The sequence below is a fragment of the Heloderma suspectum genome, chromosome 2 (genome assembly GCF_057233095.1).
Source record: "Heloderma suspectum isolate Gila_16-S chromosome 2, 16-S_ref, whole genome shotgun sequence".
NCBI lineage: Eukaryota > Metazoa > Chordata > Lepidosauria > Squamata > Helodermatidae > Heloderma > Heloderma suspectum.
In genome coordinates, this window is record NC_139459.1 from 312,993,873 (window position 1) to 313,014,191 (window position 20,319).

General features: G+C 46.4%; 1 protein-coding gene across 1 annotated transcript in view; it reads right to left on the reverse strand.

Moving 5' to 3' along the window:
• Nucleotides 1-20,319, reverse strand: part of GRM7 (glutamate metabotropic receptor 7) — a 714,388-nt gene that overhangs the window by 317,237 nt on the left and 376,832 nt on the right. The window contains exon 4 of the mRNA XM_084829832.1: nucleotides 16,063-16,217. Within this exon, the coding sequence (XP_084685958.1) occupies nucleotides 16,063-16,217 (155 nt within the window). The remainder of the gene's footprint in view (nucleotides 1-16,062; nucleotides 16,218-20,319) is intronic.

The window sequence follows — 20,319 nt, forward strand, 5'->3', positions numbered from 1 at the left end:
TTTCACAATTTCTAGGCAGCAGTGTAAGAGGTATAACACCTACCACGTAGGTGTTAAAAGTGTGAACTATAAGCCAAGGCCCTGGTTCAATTCCAATTTATATCATGAACATACAAGATGCCTTCAGGCAAGTTGCCCATTCGCAATCTCAGAATCCCATTTGCTCCATAGGAAAAAAGTACTAGCCTACCTACAGAGGATTTGTGAAGGTTGCTGAGATAAAGTAAATGAAGTCTAAAACTGCTATAGAAACTCAAATACTGCTATTAAGACACCCACCACCATCACCACCAGTAATACCCAAGGCTACTATAGCAAAGCACATTCACATACTTTAAATAAACATTTAATTAGCATATGAATCAATATTTTGTCTATTGAATTAGCCACATATGGAATACCATCATTTCTGGATCAACACCGACAGATTTTTAAAAGCAGTTGGTCTTACAATAAACTAAAGCAACAATCTTTCTGAACAAAACAATACACATCTATCAATTTAGGTAAGGGGTGAAAATCCTCATAATTTCTGGTAGGTATCACCACCATTCTTGCCTTTGGTATATACAAATTCCCTAGCAGTCTTTTGGGAGCAGTTGTTCTATGCTTGGAGATAACAAAGATGGTGTTAAAATGTCTCTTCTCATTTCAGCTTGCTGTGTAATCTAATGATAAGGTGGAAAACATGGCAGTCTAATTTATGAATCTGTAAAGCTTTCATGATAAGACTGGGGAAATAAAGAAAAAGAAAAGTGCTAACAGTCTTACCAAATAAGCAGTCTTACATAAATCCTCGCACTGAGGATGCGCCTCTGGGGGAGGGGGCTGGTGGTAGTTGGAGATTCGAACATTAGACACATAGACAGCTGGGTTTGTGATGGGTGTGTGGACCGCATGGTGAATTGCCTGCCTGGTGCGACAGTTGCAGATATCACGCTCCATCTAGATAGCCTGGTAGATAGTGCTAGGGTGGAGTCAGTGGTCATGGTCCATGTTGGTACTGAAAGGGATGTTGTGAGCATCCATTTGGGGGCTCGAGCTCAGCAGGTACCTGCCAGTTCGCTCCCCCCCCCCAGACACCAGTCCATGACCCCCTGCTCTTGCCCAACTCAGCATATGCCAATTCGGGCAAGTGGAGCGGCCCCCACTCCTTGCCTGAGTGTTGATCTCAGTGGCAGCAGTGACAGGATGGGAGCCGAGAGGGAAGCGCCATGGAGCTCCCCTCTCAGTTCCCATCCTGCTGCCTCTGCTGCCTGCCACCACCGAGAACAGCTGTGCAGAGAGGGAGCCAAGGGACACAGACAGGGGGCAGAGGGGGATGCAGTTGCTCTCAGTGGCAGAGGCGGCAGCACTTGCCAGGCTCCTGTAAACCACTAGCCAGCTCGCATCCCACCACCAGCAGGGGCAGGCAGTGGGCGGGGACCTGGCAAGTGGGTCGCAGGGAAGGCTCAGGAGAGTTTGCCCATCCTAAGGTTCCAATGATATGGCAAATGGAGTTGTGAGTAGGGATCTGTGAACTCACCTGAGTCTGCCCCGTGACCTGCTTGCCAGATCCCTGCCCACTGCCTGCCCCTGCTTCTGCTGAGACGCGAGCCAGGTTCGCAGGATTCCAGCATTATGCACACAAGGTCTTGATTGCTGAGTTCTCAGTGTGGTCAGCCCTCAGTCCTCTTGCCTTGGCCTACTCTAGAGGAGGCCTGGGCAAAAGCACTGGGGTGCCGCCATCACCCTTCTTCCTCACGCCGGCTGTCGAGGGCTAGGCACGGGGAAGGGCCTTGTCGCGGCCAGGGCTAGTGTAGCTGGGTTGGGCTGGGGGAAAGATAGTTCCTGTCTCCCTGTCCCATCTCGGGCCAGCTACATGAGGGCAGCAGATTGACAAGAGGAGGAAGGTGAGAGGAGCTTTCCTTCTCCCATTAAGCCACTGCCTTCATGTAGCTGGGATGAGGGGAGGAGAGAGGATCATTCCTGTCTCTCCTTCCCATCCCGGGCCAGCTACGTGGGGGCAACGGGTTGATGAGAGTAGGGCAGTGAGAGGGGCTTCCCTCTCAGCTCCCTCCTCCCATCAAGCCGCTACCTTCATGGGAGCTGGGATGGGATGGGAGGGGGAGAAAGCCCTCCCCCCCAGCCGCGCGCCCACATCAACTTTTTTAAAAAATTTAATTAAATCTTGCACACAATGGCTGTCTGGAAATTGCCAGCCATCATGCACAAGATTTAATTTATGAAAAGTAGGAAGTCACCACTTGCGACTTGGCTGCAGGAGCTCGTGAGCGAGACTCTAAGTCCTGGCAGCGTGGTGGGTGGGGGCTCGGTGAGCCAAGTCTGGGATGACAAACAAGGGGAAGTCCATTGGACTCCACCCCCTGGATGGATGCTGGCAACATCCCTAGTCATGAGGTCCTGGAAGCCAAATTTAGGTTGCTAGGTAGGAGGTTGAAATCCAGGACCACCAAAGAGACTTTCTCTGAAATGCTACCTGTTCCACACACAGGACCAGCTAGACAGGTGAAGCTGAGGAGCCTCAATGCATGGATGAGACAGTGATGCAGGGAGGAGGGGTTCAGATTGGTTATGCCCTGGGGAAAATTTTGGGACAAGCTGGGCCTGTACAAGAGGGATGGGCTCCCCTTGAACCAAAATGGAACCAGACTGCTGGCGCTAAACATAAAAAGGGTGGCACAGCAGCTTTTAATCTAAACCCTGGGGGAAAGCCAACAGGACCTGGGAAGCATCTGGTTCGAGTTAAATCATCACAAAGGGATGAAGATGAAAATGTTTTTGATTGCCCAAATGTAGAACAGGTGGTAATAGGCCAGGAATAAATGGCAGAACATATTAGCCAATCAAAGGGGCCAACGTCCCTTGGAAAAAGATGCACACGCCAGAGGCATCTGGGGAGGGATTCCATGTATAGCTGTTTTTATGCAAATGATAGAAGCCTCTGAGCCAAAATGGGAGAGTTGGAGTGCTTGATTTTAAAGGAAAAACTGGATATAGTGGGCATTACAGAAACTTGGTGGGGTGGAGAGAACCCGTGGGATACGGTCATCTCTAGGGGTGTACGAAACCCCACTTACCTGGCTCCGCTGGGGTCCGCAGGTGGGGGGAGGTGATCTGTTCCTCCCCCTGGAATCCTTGATGGGGGGGAGGTAATCCGTTCCTCCCCCACGGAATCCTGCCTGGCTTCCGCCCACTGCCGGGCTGCTGCGGACGCAAATGGCGTCCTGCATAGGGGACACCATTTGCATCCCTACGCTAGCCCGTGATAGGCTACGCAAATATTTATGTAGCCTATCACGGCTTAAGTAGGGATGGACGAAAGGGACTTACCTCGTCCCGCAGCTTGCTTCGCGGTGGGGGGGAGGCGCTTCGCTTCTCCCCCCGAAGTTCAGGCAAGGGGGGGAGGCGCCCTGCCTTGCCCAGCCGAAATTCAGGCCGGGGGGGGAGGCGCCCCATCCCTCGCCGGCAAAATTCAGGCCGGGGAGGAGCGCCCCATCTCCCCGGCCGCGAAAAAAAAAGTACAGAAAAAAACCACACCCGTGATATAGGCTACGTGACGATTTACGTAGCCTATCACGGCTAGATTTCCAAAGTCAGCCGTGATAGGCTATGTAAATTGTCATGTAGCCTATCACGGGTGTGTTTTTTTCTGTACTTTTTTATTTTGTAATGGCGGCAGCGGCAGCCGGTTGGGAGACCGGCTGCCACCCCCACCCACGCCGAACCGCTGCCGAACCGCCACCGGGACCCACCACCGAGAGGGACATTCGCCGAAGATAAGTCCCATCCCGGGGGGGGGGGGGGCGGAATACGTCTGCACTCGGCCTCCCGAAGATTCGTGGAGAAATTCTCCACCATCCCTGGGCTTAAGCGGGGATGCAAATGGCATAGGGGATGCCATTTGCACCCCTGCTTTAGCCATGATAGGCTACATAAATATATATGTAGCCTATCACGGGCAAGCGTAGGGACGCAAATGGCAGCTGCTACGATGGCCGCCATTTGCGGCCGCAGCAGCCCGGCAGCGGATGGCCGGGAGACCAGCCAGAGCCACCGCTGCTGCATCCACCACCGGAGCCACTGCCGCCACCGCATCCGCCACCAGGTAGACTCTGTCCCAGGGGGATTCAGTGGGGTGGGGGGGGAGGCTGTTCCGCCACAGATTCCAGGGTGCCGGATTCTAAAGAATCCTGCCTCACTGGAGTCCGTGGTGGAATTCTCTGACATCCCTAGTCATCTCTGGATAGAAACTCTATAGGAAGGGCAGCGAAGGGCGTACTGGGGGAGGTGTTGCCCTGTATGTCAAAGAGGGCATAGTGTTGAGTGGACTAGAACACCTAAAAGGGGTAGGCTCCTCCACAGAAGCACTGTGGGAGGCAATACCAGGCTCCCAAACTAATTTAGTGCTAGGAACATGCTATCATCCCCCAGACCAGAATGCTCAGAGTGACCTTGAGATGGAAAACGAAATCAGGGAGGCCTCCAAACAAGGAAGTGTTGTAATAATGGGCGACTTCCATTACCCCCACATTGACTGGATAAATGCATGTTCCAGTCACAAAAAAGAGGTTAAATTTCTTGATGCCCCAAACAATTGTGCCCTAGAACAATTGGTCACAGAACTAGGGATGGCCGTGAATTTCTCCACGAATCTCAGGGAGGCCGAATGCCAACGCATTCGGCCCCCTGAAATTGTTGGTGAAATTCTCCGCCCCCCCGCCCCCCCCCCCCCCGGGATGGGACTAACCTCCCTCGAATGTCCCTCTCGGTGGCGGGTCCTGGTGGCGTTTCGGCGGGGGCGGGGGTGGCGGCCGGTCTTCCGACCGGCTGCCGCCGCCGCCATTACAAAATAAAGTAAAAAAACCCCAAACACCCGTGATAGGCTACGTAACGATTAACGTAGCTTATCACAGCTGACTTTAGAAATCTAGCCGTGATAGGCTACGTTAATCGTTACGTAGCCTATCACAGGTGTTTTTTTTCCCATTCACTTTTTATTTCGCGGCTGGGGAGACGGGGCGCTTCTCCTCGGCCTGAATTTTGGCCAGGCAATTCGGGGCGCCTCCCCCCTGGCCTGAACTTCGGGGGGAGAACCGAAGCACCTCCCCCTCACCGCGATGCAAGCTGCGGGACCAGGTAAGTGACTTTCGTACATCACTACACATAACTGACCAGAGGGGAGGTGACCTTGGATTTAATCCTAAGTGGTGATGCCCAGGATCTCGTACAAGATGTAAATGTTGCTGAACCAACTGGAAACAGTGATCACAGTGCTATCAGGTTTAATATATATTTAAGTTGAATATCGCCCAGGAAGTCCAACACAGTCACATTTGACTTCAAAAGAGCAAGCTTCTCCAAAATGAGGGAACTGGTAAAAAGAAAGTTAAAAGGGGGAGTCAAGAGGATTAAATCCCTTCAAAATGCCTGGAGATTACTCAAATCTGCAATAATAGAAGCCCAGCTAAAATGTTTAGGAAAGGTTAGGAAAGGTAGCACCAAGTCCAAGAGGTTGCCGGCATGGTTAATGAGCAGTGTTAAGGGAACTATTAGAGAAGACAGCTTCCTTCAGAAAATGGAAGTCTTGCCCAAGTGAGGAAAACAAAAGGCAGCACAAGCTTGCACAAAGGCAATGCAAGCAGACAATTGTTGTTTATTTGGTCAGTCGCTTCCGACTCTTCGTGACTTCATGGACCAGCCCACGCCAGAGCTTCCTGTCGGCCATCGCCACCCCCAGCTCCCCCAAGGTCGAGTCTGTCACCTCCAGAATATCATCCATCCACCTTGCCCTTGGTCAGCCTCTCTTCCTTTTGCCTTCCACTTTCCCTAGCATCAGCATCTTCTCCAGGGTATCCTGTCTTCTCATTATGTGACCAAAGTACTTCAGTTTTGCCTTTAAGATCATTCCCTCAAGTGAGCAGTCTGGCTATATTTCCTGGAGTATGGACTGGTTTGATCTTCTTGCAGTCCAAGGCACTCTCAGAATTTTCCTCCAGCACCACAGTTCAAAAAGCAGACAATAAGAGATGCCAAAAAAGCATTTTGAAGAGAAGATTGCTAACAACACCAAGGTCAACAATAAAAAAAGTTCTTAAAATACATCAGAAGCAGAATACCATCTAGGGAGGCAGTTGGACCATTGGATGGCAATGGAGTTAAAGGAGTACTGAAGGAGGACAAGGAAATTGCAGAGAAGCTGAATGAATTCTTTTCATCCATCCTTGCTGCAGAAGATGTAGGACAGATATCTGTGCCTGAACTGATGTTTTCAGGAAAGGAGTCTGAGGAACTGAGCAAGAAGTGGTGACAAAAGTTGAAGTTCTCAGCCTTATTGATAAATTGAAAGCAAATAAATCACCAGGCCCAGATGGTATCCAACCTAGAGTTCTCAAGGAACTCAGATATGAAACTGATGATCTGCTAACCAAAATATGCAACATTTCCCTAAGATCAGCCTCTATACCAGAGGACTGGAAGATAGCCAATATAAGACCAATTTACAAAAAGAGATCTAGGGGGGATCTGGGAAATTACAGGCCCATCAGCTTAGCATCTGTTCTGGGTAAATTGGTTGAAGGCATTATTAAAGATAAAATTAGTAAGCATATAGAAGGACAAGCCCTGCTGAAAAAGAATCAACATGGCTTCCACAAAGGTAAGTCCTGTCTCATATACCTTTTAGAGTTATTTGAGTGTCAATAAGATATACAGGGGTGATCTGGTAGACATTGTTTACTTGGACTTTCAAAAGGTTTTTACAAAGTCCCTCACCAAAGACTCCTGAGCACACTTAGCAGTTATGGAATAAGAGGACAGGTCCTCTTATAGATCAGTATCTGGTTAAAGAACAGAAAGCAGAGAGTAGGAATGAATGGGAAATTCTCCCAGTGGAGGGAAGTAAATAGTGGGGTCCCACAGGGTTCTGTATTAGGACCAGTGCTTTTCAACCTGTTCATAAATGATCTGGAATTAGGAGTGAGCAGTGAAGTGGCCCCCCTTCATGGATCACTGCCTTGTTGTGGCGAAGGGGCTTGCGTAACTCAGTGAAGCCATAAGCTATGCCGTGCAGGGCCACCCAAGATGGACAGGTCATGGCAGAGAGTTCTGACAAAATGTGGTCCACTGCAGAAGGAAATGGCAACCCACTCCAGTATTCTTGCCAAGAAAACCCCATGGAACGTATCACAAGGCTAAAAGATATGATGCCGGAAGATGAGCCCCTCAGGTCGGAAGGTGTCCAATATGCTACTGGGGAAGAGCAGAGGGTATTTCCAAGTAGCGCCAGAAAGAGTGAAGCGGCTGGGCCAAACCCGAAAGGACACTCAGCTGTGGATGTGTCTGGTGGTGAAAAGAAAATCCGATGCTGTAAAGAACAATATTGTTTAGGAACCTGGAATGTCAGATCAATGAATCAAGGTAAGCTGGAGGTGGTCAAACATGAGATGGCAAGATTGAACATCGACATCTTGGGAATCAGTGAACTAAAATGGACAGGCATGGGCGAATTTAATTCAGGTGACCATCATATCTACTATTGTGGGCAAGAATCCCTTAGAAGAAATGGAGTAGCACTCATAGTCAACAAAAGGGTGGGAAAAGCAGTACTGGGGTACAATCTTAAAAATGATAGAATGATCTCAGTATGAATCCAAGGCAAACCATTCAACATCACAGTAATTCAAGTCTATGCCCCAACCACTGACGCCGAAGAAGCTGAGGTTGATCGGTTCTATGAAGACCTACAACACCTTCTAGAACTAACACCAAAAAAAGATGTCCTCTTCATCACAGGGGATTGGAATGCTAAAGAAGGAAATCAAGAAATCACCGGGATAACAGGCAAGCATGGCCTTGGTGTACAAAATGAAGCAGGACAAAAGCTAATAGAGTTTTGCCAAGAGAACATGCTGATCATAGCAAACACTCTTTTCCAACAGCACAAGAGGCGACTCTACACATGGACGTCACCAGATGGTCAATATCGAAATCAGATTGATTATGTCCTTTGCAGCCAAAGATGGAGAAGCTCCATACAGTCAGTAAAAACAAGACCTGGAGCTGACTGTGGCTCAGATCATGAGCTGCTTCTTGCAAAATTTCGGCTTAAATTGAAGAACATCGGGAAAACCACTAAACCGTTCAGGTATGACCTAAATCATATCCCTGATGAATATACAGTGGAGGTGAGGAATAGATTTCAGGGATTAGACCTGATAGACAGAGTGCCTGAGGAACTATGGACGGAGGTCCATAACATTGTTCAGGAGGCAGCAACTCAATCCATCCCAAAGAAAAAGAAATGCAAGAAAGCAAAGTGGCTGTCTGATGAGGCTTTACAAGTAGCTCACGAAAGAAGGGAAGCGAAAAGCAAGGGAGAAAGGGGAAGACATACCCAACTGAACGCAGAGTTCCAGAGAATAGCAAGGAGAGACAAGAAGGCCTTCTTAAATGAACAATGTAAAGAAATCGAGGAAAACAACAGAATGGGAAAGACTAGAGATCTCTTCAAGAAAACTGGAGATCTCAAGGGAACGTTTTGTGCAAAGATGGGCATGATAAAGGACAAAGAAGGCAGGGACCTAACAGAAGCAGATGAGATTAAGAAGAGGTGGCAAGAATACACAGAAGAACTATACAGGAAAGATCTGAATGTCCCTGATAGCCATGATAGTGGGGTCACTGAACTTGAGCCGGACATCCTAGAGAGTGAAGTCAAGTGGGCCTTAGGAAGCATTAGTAACAACAAAGCTAGTGGAGATGACAGTATTCCAGCTGAACTATTTAAAATCCTAAAAGATGATGCTGTTAAAGTGCTGCATTCAATATGTCACCAAATCTGGAACACTCAATATTGGCCACAAGACTGGAAAAGGTCAGTTTACATTCCAATTCCAAAGAAGGGCAACGCCAAAGAGTGTTCAAACTACCGCACAATTGCGCTCATTTCACATGCCAGCAAGGTGATGCTCAAAATCCTACAAGCTAGGCTTCAGCAGTATGCGAACCGAGAACTACCAGAAGTACAAGCTGGGTTTCGAAAAGGCAGAGGAACTAGAGATCAAATCGCCAACATTCGCTGCATCATGGAGAAAGCAAGAGAATTCCAGAAAAACGTCTATTTCTGCTTCATTGACTACGCTAAAGCCTTTGATTGTGTGGATCACAACAAACTGTGGCAAATTCTGAAAGTGATGGGAGTACCAGACCACCTTACCTGTCTCCTGAGAAACCTGTACGAGGGTCAAGAAGCAACAGTAAGAACCAGACATGGAACAACCGATTGGTTCAAAATTGGGAAAGGAGTACGACAAGGCTGCATATTGTCACCCTGCTTATTTAACTTATATGCGGAGTACATCATGAGAAATGCCAGGTTGGATGAATCAGAGGTCGGAATTAAGATTGCTGGGAGAATTATCAACAACCTCCGATATGCAGACGATAACAATTTAGCGTGGTTAAAACAAACAGGGATTGTGAAGAGCTCCAAAAGGATCTCTCCAAACTGGGAGAATGGACATCTAAATGGCAAATGTGGTTCAATGTAAGCAAGTGTAAAGTGATGCATGTTGGGGCAAAACATCTAGGGATGGGTGGAATGCTTACCTCTGGGTCCAGGGGAGTGTCCACAGAGGGGGAGATGATCCATCCCTCCCCCCCTGGAATCCTAGCCAGTTGGCTCCGCTCCAAAGCGATTCTGAGGAGCCGCCGGCCAGCTCCAGAGTGCCAGCAATACAGCCGCCTTTGACTGCCGTATCACTGGCTGAGCGGATTGACTGCGGACACAAATGGCGTCCACTATGCCATTTGCAGCCGTAAAGGTCTTAGTTTAGCTAAAACATTTAGCTAAAACTAAGACCTTTATGGCCGCAAACAACGTAGTGGATGCCATTTGCAATGGCGGCCGTATCGCTGGTACTCCGGAGCCGGCTGGGAGGGAGGATCCGGCTGGTGAGGATTCCTCCAGGAAGCGGAGGCAAGTCTTCTGATTTTCCATGGACATTCCATAAGAATGGCTATTTTTTTGTAGATAATTTACATATTTTTTCCCCTGCCCTGAGACGTGCAGTAATTACTTTCAGCCAAAACACTTCCTCCTCCTAGGGGCTTCCCAAAAGAAGGCTGTCCTAGGTGTGCCTGAGCGATGCACTCTTTGTTTAAAGCAACGCTGTTTTAAAGAAAGAAAAAAATCTTTTAAAATGACCATGCTGGTCCTGGAGCCCTGCATGAGGTATTATTGTCCCTGCTAAGATTTATATTGGACAAAATGAGGAACGGACAAAATGAAGAATAAACTTACCACTACCAGGGAACGGTTGGACTGAGGGAGATTCCCCCCACACACACATAATGGAAGAATACAGTTCTTCATATTCCCTGGTATGTTTATTTCTCATTTTGTCCATTCCCTGAGCATGTGCAGAGTGTGCTTTTTATTCAAACAAAGAGAAGGTTGCTGATCTTTCCCTTCAGGCTGCATTTGTACAAGGGTGACTGCTTCAGAAAGAACTTTCCATTATACTTGGAATACTGTGTCCAGTTCTGGTCAACACAGAGCAAGACCAACAAGGATATTGTAGAGCCGGGAAAAGTGCAGAAAAGGGCAACTAAAATGATCAAGGGGCTGGAGCATCTCCCCTGTGAGGGAAGGTTAGAACAGCTGAGATTGTTTAGCTTGGAAAAAAGGGATAGATCTTGAGAGACCTGACACTGTGTGTGAAAGGGAAAGAGACAGGCACAACATGTCCCCAAACAGCGTAAGACCACCAGCTCAAGATTTCCCAGCAGTCTTTTCCCCGCGCCAGGGAGAAACAGTTTATCTCAAAGTCAACAAACCAATTCCTGCAGCTTTTATCTCCATCAGGTCCTGGCGTTTTGTAAAGTTAATGGGTCTGAATTGCCCATTCCGTTCCAAGCCACCCCAAAGTACTTTGCATTACAACAGAGATAGTTCACAACAATATCTTCTTATTTCTCCCTAGCTACTTTGAGGGTGGAGCAACTTCAGGTGCTCCAAGGGCCAATTCTACCCCCCAGACCATTCTGCAGGTCACACTTTTGCTGTGGTGGCAATGGCAGCAGAAAAAAAAAATCAGCTTGAAAACAAGCTGATTTTGTCCTTGGTGAGCTTCTGTAGCTACTATGGAGGCTTAGGTTCACATGGTTCACATGTAACGAGAAATCACTGTGGGGGAATTTCCCTGCGGGGCTTCTTGTTGCGCTGGAAGCTGCCATTTTGAATATTTGGGGCATGGTGGGGGCACACTGTAACTTCTCATTATGTGTGAACCTGGCAAGGGTGGGCTGTTATGGTGATTGACAAGCCACCCATAACACTAAGACAGCCCATGGGCTCTGGGTGGCTTGTTAAACACCGCCCCCGCAACAACCCGCCCCCCCCTTGCCAGGCTCACACATAACAAGAAGCCACGGCACTGTGGGCTTGGATTGCCAACCTGGTGCCTGTAGGCGCTGTAACCCATTGTGACTGATAAGACACCGTGGGCTGCAGTGATCGTGCAAACCAGGTCTCACCAAGCTTGTTTTCAAGCTAAATTTGTCCTTAGGAGGTCTTTGTAGCAGTTTGCCAATTGTGTTTATACTCCCTATTTTACGAATGGCCTGCTCTTTACTTGACTTGGCATAATGTTGAATCCGGTGAAGCACTCACTAATAGGCACTGTAGAACACTGTAGAACACTGACTGAGTGACAGAAGAGTGCAGGACGAGGGAAGACACTGAGCACCATAGCTGTCTTCTGATCCAGTAGCCACCAGTTAAGGGGAAGCCAGCATTGCATCATGAGGGGGGCTTTGTCAAAGCTTCAGTACGTAGTCTGTAAAATGGTAATAACAGGGACCTCTCTTCGTCATCATGGGATTCCTGCGAGGATGTGTAACAGAAATAGCAAAGTGCCTACCACACTAGGTCAGTGAAGAAGAATAGCAGCTGTAAGAGTGGAGTACGTAGGAAGGTGACAAATTGATGGGTTTTCACAAATATAATTGCTGCTTTTAGATTATTCTTTTTTTTTTAGAGTAAAACACTGGAGTTTCTTAGAACTGAGGAGAAAAGTTAGTATGATAGTAGCATGGACTTACAAAAAAAAAAGGAATGTAAATATTTGATCACCCTTTGAGTGATGAAAAACACAAGATCTTGTTTTAATGTGTGAAACATATATTTTATGGAGAGATGGCCTCACAGGCACAGGACATGTACTAACAAAGGTCATTTTCTCTTTTACACAACATCTTCAGGGAGAGAGGTGTGTGTGTGTCTGTGTCTGTGTGTCACTCTCTGTGTGTCTGTGTGTGTTTCATTAAATGAATGAGTAAATGAATATTATTCAGTAAGCTTTATGCTTCTGGCGGGGTGCCAGTGGACAGGGAGGGGTTGTAGCTCAGTAGCAGAGCACTTGGCTTTGCATACAAAAAGTCCACGTTCAATCCTCTACATTGCCCAGTAGAAGTAGAACTGAGGAACACTCTTATCTGAAACTTTAGAGTCAATGCCAATCAGTGATTAGGGCTGATGCAAAGTACAGCTTGGGACTTCTTTTGGCAAATTGGGAGAGGGATCATTGGGGTGGGAGGGACAAATGTTTGGGGTGAAGGGAAGAACATTTGTAATGGGGACAGGGATCCTGTGGCCCATGGGTCTCATAAGGCCAGGGGTGTACGAACCCCACTCACCTGTCCGGTTCGGGGCATCAGCGGTGGGGTGGGGGGGTGATCTGTCCCTCCATCCTCCTCATCTGGCTCAGCTCCATGGCAAGTCCATGGAGCCGCCAGTCGGGCCCATCCGCAGCTGGACTTATGTCTGCTGCCGGTCTGTGGATGCAAATAGTGTCCGCTACACCAGATGCCATTTGCGTCTGCAGACCGGGGCAGGGGATGGCAGTGGACAGACCCTGACCAGCCGGTGGCAGGTAGGGTCCATCCAGGGAGAATTTCGCAGGGGGTGTGTGGGGGAGTAGTCCGTTCCGCCATGGACTCCAGGGGCCCGGATTCTAAAGAATCCGGCCTCATTGGAGTCCGTGGCAGTTTTCTCAGCCATCCCTACATAAGGCGCACTGCGCACAGAGGTTCCCCATCCAGCACAGCAGCATTTTTCCCCTGGCCCCACCCGTCTGCCAAAGAGGGAAAAGCTCTTCTCTCCTATCTCCTGTCTGCAACTGATCAGATATCAGATGCTGATCAGACAGAACATTCTAAAAAGTTGAAATGCCTCTCTCTTAAGGCTTAGTTATTGGCAACAAGAACTTTAAGCTACCATATGTTGGTATTATTTTTTTATTTTGTATTTTGGTCCCACCTCCTTGTATGTTCAGCCCTGCCCACCACTGGAATATGGCCCCCGAAAGCTTCTCTAAAATACAATTTGGCCGTCGAGCTGAAAGAAGTTATGCACCCCACTGCTATTTGAAAGTGCTGCTGAGTGATTTCTTCCAGTTTACTTTTGAGTAGAGATGCAGAGAACCTCACTAGGGAACTTATTCCACAGCCGAGGTGCCACAACAGAAAAAATCCTCCTCCTAGTAGCCACCTGCCTCACTTCCTTTGGCAGAGGCTCACGGAGAAGGGCCGCTGAGGATGATCTTAAGGTCCATGCAGGCACATATGGGAGGAGGCGATCCTTCAGATAACCTGGTCCCAAACCATTAAGGGCTTTGAATGTTAACACCAGCACTTTGAATCGGGCCCGGAAATGGACTGGCAGCCAGTGCAGCTGGAAAAGTACAGGCGTAATATGAGCTCGCTGGCCAGTCCCTGTTAACAATCTTGCTGCCCTATTTTGGACCAGATGAAGTTTCTGGACCATTTTCAAAGTCCCATGTATAAAGCATTGCAATAATCCAGACGAGAAGGCATTTTTAGCCACCAAAATATCATGGGGTGGCCCTGAGCATATAGAAGTAAACTGCTATAAATTATCTGTTCCATGATTCTTATGAGCATTCAAAAAGTGTCTCAGGGCACAATCCTGTGCATGTTTCGACAGAGAAAAACTCCTGTAACTCCCAGCATTCCCCAGCTAGTTATGCTGGGTGGGGAATGTTGGGCATTGTAGGACCTTTTTTCTGCCTAAACATGCACAGGATTGTGCCCTTAAGTAGTAAGCATGGAAGCCTAGTTCATCTCACATTGTACACGGGACTGAAAATGGAGATATCCAGAATATTGAGATATTGAGAAAGAGGAGTCATTGGACTACATGCTTTGTACTTCTGCATACTTCCGTCTTTCAGCTGTAGTCTTGAACTAACCAGCGTCAATATCTTCTTTCCAAAACTCCCAGAAGGCTCAGACTCATTTATACACCCTCTGTCTGTCAGGGCTGCTGCTGCTTCTGTGGCTGCTCCCACACCAGTCAGGAAACGTGTGTAGCCTTTCCACCATGTGATTGCTCGTATGTTTATGACACTTGCAAGCAACACTTCCCAAGGGGGCAGGTGTCGCTTGCACAGTATGTGAACAAACTGTTCGGAGAAACCATGTGAGTGGAAGTCTGTAAATGTTTCCAGGCTAGCATGGGAGCAATTGAGAAGAGATTGGCAGCCATGGGAGGAAGGGAATTGTAGATTTGGAAGGGACCTCAAAGATTATCTAGTTCAACCCCTGGCTAATACAGGAAACCCACTGCTACAACCAGTGGTGTAGTGGCAAATCCAGAAGTGCGGGGTCCCTTCGTGACAGTCATGGCCACGCCCCCTCACAGCCACACCCCCTTCTAAGATTGTACAACCTTGCAAAATATACCGCCTTCCACTGGGATCCAAAAACAGTGCAGCTGAGAGTAAGGCAGTGGTATTTCAATTGGATGTCTGAGAAAAAATGCAGGGGTGTTAAAATCTCTCTCTCTCTCTCTCTCTCTCTCAAACACAAACATTTTAGGTTTTCAAAATGTGATACTCTGTGGAAGCTTCACCCTCTCAACTCAGCCCTCATGGACAGATCCCTTCTCATTTAAACAGCCCCCTTGCACACTCCCTGAGCACTCCAACATTACCCATTAGCCTTCCCGAAGGTCCCCCCTCCCCCTCCAACAGAAACATCCACACACCCAGCTGGATTGAATTCCATGCGCGCGCACACACACACATACACAAACACACAGTGGTGGTAAATTTGGAAATGCAGGAGCTCATTGTGACAGTCTCCAAGGTCAGTCCAAAACTTTCAGGCAGCTGTGTCAATCCATATCAACAAACCCGTTCTAGGAGTTTTTGTCTCCATCAGGAGCACATCTTTGGTAAAGGAAAGAGGTCTTAATTGTCCATTCCAGAGCAAGTCATCCCAAATACTTTGCATTCCAACATGGAACAAAATATTGTTGCTTGGAAAATTCATTCCCCCCACAGCTACAGTCAGGATTGCAGCTAAGCTCAGAGGGAACAGGGAATTCTGAGCAGGGTGGCAGATGACATCAGAGTCCCTGCTAATGAAAAAGTGCCAGGGCTGCATCCCTGTGAGCCCTTCCTCCACTACACCACTGGCTACAACATCCCTGTAAAATCACAGAATTATAGAGTTGGCGGAGGAGACCCAGTGTGTAAACAGGTGGTAAAACGCAACCACAGCCTCTTGGTTGCCAGTGACTGGCTCTCAACAAGAGTCTGCCTTAGTTCTGCACATTTTACTACTGCTGTATTTTTAATACGACAGTCTCATTTATATGGCCTTTGTCATCATTGTCAGCAAAGCATTTGTGTTCTTCATGGGACTACTGCCTTGTGTCTTTCAAACAATAATGATTCAGAGTGCAGTCTGCAAGTCTCTGAAGTCCTTTTAAATGCTGACAAATTTCTAGCTGTGCAAATAACAGACTTTTTTTTTTTGGTATCAGCAACAAAGCCAGTATACACAGGAAGACAATTTCTCCCAAATTAGGTTGCATTGATGCTGTGCCTCTGAAGCGTACAACACACACACACACACACACACACACACACATTTAGATGAAGTCAGGTTCACAGTCTACATGTGTATAAAGCATCAACAACAAAGGAGGCAACTTAAATGATACTGGAGAGACAATTGGAACAAACTCCTTACCCTCTATCGTTGCACGCTTAGGCAGAATAGTGACAGCTCCCTCGGCGACATCTTCCTGCTGAACGATGGGGCCCATTTTGGAGCCCCACGTATCTGATGCCACCCACAGAAAATGACCGACTTGATCAGCCCTTTTTGCTGCTGCAAGGATTTGCCTGTAGAGAGAAACATTTATAATTCACACAAATATAGATGGAAAAAAGGGAAGAAGGAAAGTGGTACTTCTTCAGTTGGGAAGAAGAGCAGGCAGAGAAAGGTTGCCTGATGAACTGGAACAACAATGCATTTCCATGACTGGAAATTCAAGGTTTTTTGCGGGGGGTTTAAACACCCTACTTCAGTATGATTTCAGACTTGCTTGTTAGCATCGTAGAATCTGCTGTGCAATTTGATATGATTAGGGAGTAGTTATGTCATTTCGAAATCAACTGCGCTTTCTTTCTTTCTCTTTTTAACTCTTCTGGTCATTTAGAAATTATGTCACAAGGAACTTGTAAGAAATAGCATCTTCAATAACTCAAAAATCATTGATGCCCCCGTTGGACTTTGGTATTACTAATAATGACTAAGCAGCTTGAAACTCTCTGTCATCATTGCTAGGCTACATGTGTGCCATCCTTCACAAAGTGAGGGCGACCTCAGTGAGGAGTCGCTAGAGCTCCTCTCTGATTGCCCAGTGCTCAAGCCTTTGTGTGACTGTGAGCATCCCAAGAGGCAAAGTTCACGCATGCAGCCATTACGTAGCCCACACGATGGACCACAGGACTATCAACAGCTATGAGCCAGAATACCAGTTGCTGGGAGATCAATCGACGGTGAAATGTTGTGATGGTGGAGGTGGGGGGGGGAGGGGAAATGACTGACTACCATTGCAAACAGGTTGCTGGTTCCCTACTGTGGGAACAGGATGCTAGAGTAGGTCTTTGGTCTAATCCAGCCTAGCTTTTCTTATGTTCTTATGTGACAGGGACCCTAAACTACGCATGGGTAAAAGTTAGATGGGGATATACTGGGAGATCTCTGGGTGATCTGCAGGAGATTGGCAAGGATTTCTGACTCTCAACAATAATATGACCTTTCCCAATTAAATTAGGCTGATGAGAGTAAGAAAGTGTGAGGTACCCAGCAGTGGGTGTTTGTGTGAAAAGACTATGTCCTCAGTTCAGTTGTGGACGGTACTCAAAATAAATTCATAGGCTCTGAATTCTTTAATTTGGGGAGAGCAATCCTATGGCCACTAGACAGTGTCTAGATGGCCATAGGATTTTTCAGTTTCTGGAAACTGAGCTCAGAGCCAGGGCTCCAAGCTCAGTTCCCAGAAACTGTGCACCCCATCCCCTCCCCCACTGCCTCATAGGTGGCATGGTTCTTCTCAGTCTCCGAGCTCATAACTGCAGTGCGGAGTGGGCAAAAAGGGAGCCTTCCCAGGGACAGGGAGTGGAGGAGACCATGGGAGTATCATTACAACACTTCCTATGTGCTGTCCGACCTCCCCCGCTCCTGCTTTGAGTATAATCCACCAGGCACGTCTCTTGCTCACCCTGATTACGCTTGGGAATTATTGAATGCATTTGCCTTGGTTTTTCGACTTAGGAATATTCATTGTGACCAGGTTTAAGAAATTCCTGCAGACCTAACACAATAAAGTCCAAGCTAAAGTTATTTAAAACCACAACCCAGAGACAAATTGGACAGTGGAGTAGTCTCAGTGAAGAATCTAGTGAAGTGTATATGCATTCAAGTGTGGTGCCCTACATTTATGCTAATAAACCATGAAACTAATAGGGAATTAATTTAAATGGACAGGCTGTAGTCTAGAGAGCCATATACACATGACATTCATATTTTTACTTTCAGTCGATGAGGTTCTGCAGGCACATCCTTGTTAGGAAGATGTTACTATATTGCAGCCTAGTGTCTTTAACAAGCCTCCTGAATAACACACCATCCCTGGAACTAAAAGAACATGTTTGTTTGTGCCACAGCACTTTAATCCTTGTAATCCTTTAGTTTGTTTGACATCCAAGGGCAACAACACATCTAAAGGTTCAATGAATTTGACATATAGTATATGTTTATGTCTTCCTAAATGCAAAACATAGGGTTATTTCTCCTGGTAATTTATCTTTATCTTTGTTTTACACCTCATTCTGATCCACATTCTATCCCCATGGTAATTTCAGTGCTAATTACTTCACTTAGGAGAATCTATACATAAGGGTCTGTGGGGATTTAACTGTTGTTAATTTCATACTGGAGAAAATATAGCCATTCCATTTTGCTTTGTAATGATTAAGCAAGGATGGATAAGACTGCATTTGAAAAGTTTGCTTTTATCCAGTAAGAGGAAGGATGAAACGAACATCTATGCGTTTCATTCCCTAAAGAAGAAATCACACATTTGCTGCATCAGATATGTCTTGAATATAGCAACAACATTCCAAACAGTTATCATGCATAAACTGATGGAAAAAGAAAAGCAAAACGGTAACATCATACACAATGAATCAAGCTAATTGCATAGAATTGGGAAGGAGTGCAATAGTCCAATCTCTCGAGCAATATCCCGGAGGCAGCAACAAAGCAATCGCAAGAAGGAACAATGAGAAGCAATAATAAATAATTATAAGCAATAGCCTGACATCCTGCCTGACAGCATACTAGTAAAGAACAACAAGACTTTTCGCTTCTGTAAAATAAAAAGCCTACTTTCTCTGTTTTTAAATGGGGAACAATGCACAGTGGTGGGATTCAAATGATATGTGCAATAATGCCTCAGAAAATCCTGCCCTCGGAAAAATTGCATATCAACTTTTACAGACAAGTGTCCCATTTTCCTGTTCTAGCCCTGAGAAAAAAGGCTGCTTTTATCAAAACAGGACTACTGCCACATTTCAGGAGATTACAAAATCCAGTGTCAATTTCTTCACCATATATTTTGAAATCTTCATGCAGTCCCTCCCGCAGCCCCACACACCATTTTGGCACACACTTTCTGATAATACTTATATAATACTTTTATTATATATTCAAAAGTAAGGAGAGAAGGCCACAGCCTGAGAGCAAGAATGCAGGAGCTGTTTCTATGGCTAGGCCAAGATGGCAATATGGCTTAAACTGATGGGCAGGAACAGAGCAGCGCAACAGGAATGTGGCATTTGCATCAGCTGTTGCAGAGGATTTAATGAAAGCCACCACATGTATAACATTATACTCATATTTTTCTCGCCACTTGATCACAAATGGCACCAAAGATGAGCCAATGGGCTGAAACATTGGCAACAATCTGGCCAGACTCCTTACCCTTGTGTCTTGTCATTCCCATCCAGAAATCATTCTTAAGAAAATACCCTTCATTGATCCATCTACTAACTCATGTTGAATAGGCAGGCACTGCTGGCAATAGGAAGGCATGTCAGCATAGCAACATCCCGTGCTCCCACATCTCAGCCGTAGCTCGAAAGTGGGAACACAAGAAACTTTTCTTGAAAGAGTAGGAAAAATATGCTGCGTGGAGATCCTAATGATACAGGGCGGGATACAAATATTCTAAGTACATAAATAAGACTTTGGGCTAATGTCATTGCTCCAGACATCCACACAGACTGTACCAACCTTTTTAGTCCTTCAGTTTTGTTTTTAAATGTGTTGTCATGTTTTAAGATCTTTACTCTGCTGCTGGCTTTTACTCTGGTTTTCTTCTGTTTTAAAGTTTGAACAGTTACAGTTTTATAGTATATTTTAACATGGTATGTTTTAGGGTTATAATTTCTGTGAACTTGTCAGGAAAGCTTGGCTATTGGGTGGTATAGAAATATAGTAACTAACTAACTAACTAACTAACTAACTAACCAACTAACCAACCAACCAACCAACCAACCAACCAACCTAGCAGGGCATGGATGCAGTGAAGCAAAATATCTCAATATGTAATGTATGTTGAGCCCTGCTCTCTCTCTCTCTCTCTCTGTACATATATACACACCCACACATGCACACACAGTGCAGAAATACACTTGGGCTCAGGTGAGTGGCACGAAGATGCTAACAAATTAAATTCCATTTTGGAACTGCTAAATTCGTCCATATTTTGTATTATACTCTAGCAAAGTAATATATTAACATCATGTTGATTCAGAGAAAGGGGAATATCATAGCTTCCCTTAACCTCCTTGCCTCTCCATAAATTAAAGTGAGCCCCTAGAGTTATCAGTTACAATAGAATATAAAGAAGTTGTTGATCAGATCCATAAAAGG